This window comes from Atta cephalotes (genome assembly GCF_000143395.1).
Source record: "Atta cephalotes unplaced genomic scaffold scaffold00057, whole genome shotgun sequence".
NCBI classification, from domain to species: Eukaryota; Metazoa; Arthropoda; class Insecta; order Hymenoptera; family Formicidae; genus Atta; species Atta cephalotes.
In genome coordinates this window covers 1,367,178-1,374,431 of record NW_012130121.1, presented here as the reverse complement: position 1 = coordinate 1,374,431, position 7,254 = coordinate 1,367,178, and the positions used below count along the sequence as shown (strand labels likewise).

The window sequence follows — 7,254 nt, the reverse complement described above, 5'->3', positions numbered from 1 at the left end:
GAGAGAGAGAGAGAAACAAAAAATGCAAGTGAATAAAATTAGGTATGAACCTCGTGAGTTTCCTCTTCGGTTCCTTCTCCAGCCGGTTCCTCGATAGGACCTTCAGGGGGAACTTCCGGCGCAAGCGTTGTAGTCGAAAGCTGTCCCGGTTTCTGTCTTAAATTGATTCTACCACCCGATCTGATGGCTGGTCTAATTGCAGGCGCGCCAGGAAGTCTCGTGCGAACGATGGATTTCGGGGTTGCAATTTCCGGCGCGGTCTGGGCGACGATCTGACCGGTTTCGGAATGTGCCGCTCCCTCCTGGGGTTCTTCGCTTCCCGGCGCGGCTGTAGTCGGTCGTCCGCGTCTCCGGTTGATGTTCACCTTGTTGAAGATAGGTCGTGACGCTGCTGCCGTTGTTGGCGCTGTTGCACCGTTTGATGGCGCCGATGTTGTCGTGGAGACAGCGATTCTGCCACCGGCTGGTGCGCGGAATCTGCCGCGACCGGGTGGCAGTTTCTCTGCATTTGCTGAGCTGGCGGTCTCCTTCTGCACGGTGTCTTCCTCGATCGGTTTGTGATTACCGCCCGGTCGAGGTCGCTTAAACCCATTACCGCCATTTGAGCCATTGCTGCCGAAACGTGTTCGAGTTTTTTGGGTCGGCTCTGCGGGTGCTTCGGTCGTGCTAGTGCTGCCGTTGGACTTAAATCTGAAGGAAATTGAAGATATAAATTTTATATTAGTAATATAATATAAGTAATATAGTAGCAATACAAAAAAAATTCGTAATAAAATGAAAATATATATTAAAATATATTCATAATATTAGTAATACAATCTTAAAAATATTATATACAATCTGAAAAATATTTTTGTATATTTATACTATATTTTAATTTTATTGCGAAGATTTATAAATGAAATTTATGAATAAAACATTTTTAGAGCAAAGGAATATTGATCAAAACAAAATTAAAAAGAATTACATCAAGTAAGCAAAAAAGAGTTAAGATTAGATCTTAATGCCTAATATCTATATGTAAATTTGGAATACATCAGTTACGTAAACTACGCATCGATTGCTGTCGGACTTGAATTCTAAATTGAAATTGTAATAATAATATTACAAATTAAATTGATCATCAATTTTATAAGAATTTTAAGTATTTTAAAACACTGAAAATTGCGAAAAATATTACGCCAACTAGGTTTTGAATATGAAATCTTTCGATTATTTCGTGCGTGCCGAATCGATCACTGAGGCATGTGACAATAGAAAGGATTAATTGTAATAAAAATTTACCGGTTTCTTGAGATAGCTGGGCCGCCAATTCCAGGTCGTCGGAATTTCCCTCTTCCTGCGGGAGCTTGAGTGGTGGTAGTTGATGGTTCTGTAGTCGTTGTCGTTGTGGTTGTCGGTTCAGTGGTCGTTGTCGTAGTTGTCGTCGTTGTCGTCGTCGTCGTGGTCGTCGTCGTCGTTGTGCTAGAAGACTCATTAACGATTGTAGAGTCGGCAAGTTCCACTGGTGTTGTTAAATCGGTCGTGATCTCATCGTTGGATAGCGTCGTGCTATCTCCAGCTGTTTCATTAGCATCACTGCTGGTCGCGTCTATCAGATTACTTTGTCCTTGTTGCAGGAAAGCGTAAAGATCCAGAGCAACCTTGTCCATAACTGACGGATATTCCGTCGTTGGATTATCTGTGGGATCAGCAGTGACGCTAGGATAGACCGGCGAAACTTCCGTTTCACTAGACTCTTGCGTTTTGTCTTCCAAAGGTACGCGTTTGTTGCCTGATCTTTCTGGTGCGTCACTTTCTTCATCATTATTTTCTTCATTGAAATGATGTATCGGTTGACCTCTGCTCAGTTCGACTCCAGTCTGAAAATTGATTTATTCGTGTATAATTCTTTATTTTACTATGTAATGCCTTCGTAACTTGAAAATATTTTTAGTTGTAACAAAATTATCTAACAAACATCAACTAACAGTAACATAATTTCTCAGTTACATAACACATATTAATGTTATGTTATTATTAAGTGAGAAATTATAACTATGTTGTTAAAACTAAAACTGTATATTAGAAAACATAATATATGTTAATTGATGTTGTATTGGGTAATTAACAACTCTTGTAATAAAATATTTGCAATTCTAATTCTAAGCATTAAAATGCTTTTGATTATAAAGTGCTATCTGATATTTATTTCAAATTTAGATTAGTTTTTTTTCGCAGATTGTATTTTATTTAAACGTTAATATTTCTATTTTTATTACCAATATACTTATATTAAAATGTCTTGATTAATGAATGCTCTTTAGATATAGAATGCAAATCTATATTATACTTGAATACTTTTTTTTAAGAAAACAATTTATTTTAATATAGTTAGAATAATTACTTCAGTCGATGCTGTGCCCAGACGTCTTCTAGGAGTCGGTGTGTCTTCGATATCTTCTTCGACAGGAGCGGGTTCTTGAACCTTTTGTGGTCTTCCGCGATTTCTGATCAAAGATTTCTCTTCATTGTCCTCATTAGGCGTAACACCTAAGAATCTGATAGGTCCTTTTGGCAAGGTTTGCGGAAACTCGGGACCCTCTTGATGAGTTCGGAAGCTGCTGGAATCAACTAAATCCAGATTCGGTCGTGGTCGGTTACTACGAGCTCGTGAAGGTTCCGTTATGCCTGTATTGTGATTTGATCGCGATCTGTAACAATTAACAGTATAATTAATTATATTTTATTTAGGCTGCATTTCATTTGACATTCGCAACGCTCATGGAATCTTTCATCCTTATTGTTTCAAATATTAAACAAGAATAAATAACAAGAATAAATAATGCTTGAGCATTGTGAGCGCCAAATGAAAGGCACCCTTAGAAAACATATTACATTTTTAAAGTGTCAGTGTATTATTAAGAACATTTATATAGGTAATTGTACTTATAAATTTTATTAAATTTTTGTCACACAATTGTGATAGATACCTCGGTGGAAAACGAGTGTTCGCAGGTAGTCTTTCCTCGGAAATATCTTCAGTTTCAACTAATTGTCTACCTCGATTACCGTTTCTATTTGGTATGACCTCGTTGTTGCTAGGCTCCACGGTACTTGACCTCTCCACAGTACTGTACTTGCTCCTGTTGTTGGTGGTGCTTACTCTCCTGGGCGCCGAGGTTGTTCTGGAAGGAATGTCGTAAGAATTCGTCACAGGTAAACCCGCCGTACCTGCTTTGTTTTCATCCTCCTCGTCGTAGTAATAATACACATACTCATATTCGTAATCCTTCCCGTTCGGTCCTTTCTTCACCTATTATGTAAAAAAGAAGTAAATTGTGATTTAATCAAAAATGTAATTTTTGAGAGAGAGAACATAAAATTTAACCGCACATATATAGCGTGCTCCTCGAAATTGGTCGTCACTTTATACGTGCTTCTTATTAATTTATGTAATTTCGATGATTATACTATTTCTGTGTATGTATGTTTCTATTATATGTATATGTTTGTTATATATGTTCTACTGCTTTAGGTTATTGACTACAGATTTTTCGTGGTTTATGTTGTATTTTAAATTATCTTGAGATCAAATAATTAACTTGATACATAATATGGATGTATGGATATATGAATTCGTCATTTTATATACTACAAATACGGAAAGAAAAATATATAGTTTATTTTACTTTGATTTTTTTGAAGATTTTTTTTTTTAAGAAATAAGCAATTTTGAAATTTTCTTTTTCTGACACAATTAATTCTTTATTAAATTTTTATTAGAAACCTTTTGTCATCAATTCATCGGAAATATTTCCATCAGTCGTGGCGATCGATTCAAGAAACACGTTTATATTCTTTTAGTAAAATTCTTGTTACATGCATTCTATTAAATCAAATATAAAGGGAATGTATAATCAATTTATTAATTTTACATATACCTGAATACGAGAATTCGTACCAGCTGGTACTAAACTAACGTCACTCAAGTCTCCGAAATTTGCGTCCGAAAAACGAGCATAACCATCTTTGCTATCCTCGCGAATAATGTTTACAGGAATGAAATCAAAGAGGTTGTCTTTGTTACGTGCTTCACGTGGAGTTGTTAGGATGGGTAGCATAGTTGTTGGATATTCCGCGCTAAACATATGCAAACAATATTTATATCGTTATTAGAAAAAAAAATTTTTTTTGAGAGAGAGAGAGAGAGAAAGAGAATATTGTTTATTAAAAACAGACAAATTGTTATTTTTTCAAACAAAGCAAATAAATTAGAATATTTCTTTTTTTTTTTAGAAAATTTTCTTTGAATAAAAATATTTAGTGTCAATTATTTATCGGCCATTGTGATTTATCAGAAATTTATTTCATCGCATTTCATTTATAGACAGATTTACGAACAAGCGAGTTATACAAAAACATTTTACCTGACATAAACTCCCGGAATAACCTCATCCTGTTCACTTGGTCGTGGTCTTTTAGAATCAATTTTCTGTATTCTGCCTTCCTGCAGAACCTTTCCACTGTCGCTAAAATTTTCGAGCTCAACTCGTGTTTGTCTTTTAGTATTAAGATTCTCCAAGTCCTCTTCGGCCAGATCTAAACGTCTAGCAGGTTCGAGGGTAGCCACTTTTTTTTCAATATTTTCGAACTTCTGAGTTACTTTTTTAGCTTGCTTATTATCTTTAAATGTGATTTTTTTTTCGTCGATATATTCGTCATCATCGTCGTCCAATGGTTTCGCTATGTTTTCTGGCAACTTGTGCGATGTCACAAAGTCTGAAAATTCATCATAATTTTTTAATTCAATTTCATTCAATCGCTAAAAATTCTAAAAATTTATTAAAATACAATAATTCTTAGGATGGATTGTCACAAGTTTGAAAAATCTGTATATAATGATTTAGTTAAAACAAAAATCCATTGTTATTGTTTTATATTCAATGTTACATTAATTAAGGCTATTTGGTTGATATCAATTAAAAAGACAATATCAATCAATAATTTTGTCAAATATGTCCTGAAAACAATTCTAAAAAATAAAGCAACAAATTTGGATTTTAATAATAGAACAATCTATGAAATTTATATTTTTGATAATGTTGAGTTGTAACGTATTATATTTCCTTAAATTAATTTAACTTGCAATTGATTGAACTTGTGATACGATCAAGTTTCTAGAGTCTAAGTTTAAATGATGTGCAATCTACCTTCAATCGCGATAGCTCGTGGTGGCTGATATGTCGTTGCTACGACATTTTTTCGAGTCAGACTGTCATCGGATATCTGCACGATATCCGATGGACTGTCAGCTAGCGTGCCCGCAATGACACCGCATATTCTGCAAATTTTAATACAAAAAGAAAAGACGCATTAATAAATCTAACATAATTACTTTTTAACTGCCGTAAGGAAAGTTCAAGCTTATTTAATGGTTAATTCCTACGATCCATATTATACAAATCAATGTGTGATTAACATAAAGAGAATAAGAAAGTTATTATATCGTAATTTAATAGCGAAAGTGATAAGGCGCGTGTGAGATTCAAACAAAGTGTAAACGATGGCGGAATGTGTATAGCTAATGCAAGACTTGATTGGTGGTGAAAGTTCACATCTGGTCACATCGAATTGCAAGCTGTCCGACGCTCGTCCGGTTCTCTCGGTGATTCGACTTCTTCATACCCGTTGCGCAAAAATTAAAGTTTACCAATAATATTAAATTCGGATTGAAATTCGCAGGAATATTTCAGCAAAGAATTTTATAATTTAAATTGAAGAAAGTAACTTATTTTTATTTTGTAAAAAAATTTCATTTTTCTGAAAATAATTCATGGGAGTGAATAGAATTATTTCAATATTCGGAATAATTTTATTATTATAATTTAATTCCTCATTTGAAAAAAAATATTAAGATCGATGATGAGTCTAATGATGATATCTGGATATGACCTCCTTTTTCAAAAGTTGCCCAAATTAGTGATCACGAGACACATGATAGCTTCTACATTTGAACTATTAACATCGTTGACATTTTTCTATTTTTATTATAGAAGCACATAATAGCAATAAAATCTCTAAAATAATTTCTATATCATTTCGTAGAAAAAAAATTTTCAAAAACTAGAGAGACAGATCTTAAACAAAGCTAAAGAGAGAACAACGAGATAATGAATATCTTTACTTTATAGTAGTTATTGCATTCACAAGGACGATCGGTTACTCTTAATTTTTTTTCATGAGCGAAGGATAGCCACTTCTGAAATTAGCACAAATATCTAGAATTTTTTTTCCTCAACAAAATGGTTGCAAGAGTATTGTGTCACAAAATGATTAAAGGCTCACAAATTACTTTCAAGCTCGCTCTATAATTGAGTAAACGTAGTTCTAAGTAATTGTAGTTATAAAATCAATCATAGTCAAATACGAAGAGAATATCCTATTATGATTGATTACAATTACAATCACTTACAACTACGTTTACGCAATTGTAGATCAGACTTAAAAATGATTTTTTTAATTACAACAATGCTACATGTGTATTTTTAATGCAAAGTGTTAGGATAATTTAAACATTTTACAATATAATAATATTATATGTATATAATATTATACATACAATTTTAAATATTGCAGCGTTTTAATAGATTTTGTATTGTTAGTTACAATTTGCTTTGCATTATTTTTATGTTTAAAAAAAACTTATTTTTGTCATATACAGTTTTACTATATATATAAAATTATTCTCAATTAATTATTAATTTTTTAGATTGAAGAAAATATTTTATTTTTATCACGTTAATATAATCATATCAATATTCACTATTTGTAATAAATTTATTATTTTATGAAAAGAGAAATAATCCTACGACATTTATAACAGGAAATCAGTTGAATATGCACCGTTCCGAGCGATCTTCCGGTACAGAAATAATTCACAACTGGAATACCATAGCAAATAAAATAAAATAAATTATAAGATACGTTTTTTCCCTTCTATGCGATCGAGTCAGATATAGAGTTGACGACTATTTGCATAGAATTATAAGTTTGTTTATAGTTTTTCGAATCGCTTGGTAGTAGTTTTGCGATTTAGAATTTTTTTTTGCAAAATTTACTTCCCACTTTATTTATATATAGTTTAAAAAATTATTCGATGAGTGATGTAAATTTGAATATATATATATATATATATGTGTATGCGTGTGGCGCGTGCGCGTTGTGTGTGTGTGTGTGTGTGTGTGTGTGTGTGTGTGTGTGTGTGTAGTAAGT

General features: G+C 33.0%; 1 protein-coding gene across 1 annotated transcript in view; it reads right to left on the bottom strand.

Moving 5' to 3' along the window:
• Window positions 1-7,254, bottom strand: part of LOC105623417 (mucin-2-like) — a 14,572-nt gene that overhangs the window by 1,938 nt on the left and 5,380 nt on the right. The window contains exons 2-8 of the mRNA XM_012204810.1: window positions 5,193-5,323; window positions 4,410-4,761; window positions 3,924-4,122; window positions 2,973-3,295; window positions 2,387-2,693; window positions 1,285-1,862; window positions 51-690 (exon numbers count right to left, since the gene is read on the bottom strand). Of these exons, the coding sequence (XP_012060200.1) occupies window positions 51-690; window positions 1,285-1,862; window positions 2,387-2,693; window positions 2,973-3,295; window positions 3,924-4,122; window positions 4,410-4,761; window positions 5,193-5,323 (2,530 nt within the window). The remainder of the gene's footprint in view (window positions 1-50; window positions 691-1,284; window positions 1,863-2,386; window positions 2,694-2,972; window positions 3,296-3,923; window positions 4,123-4,409; window positions 4,762-5,192; window positions 5,324-7,254) is intronic.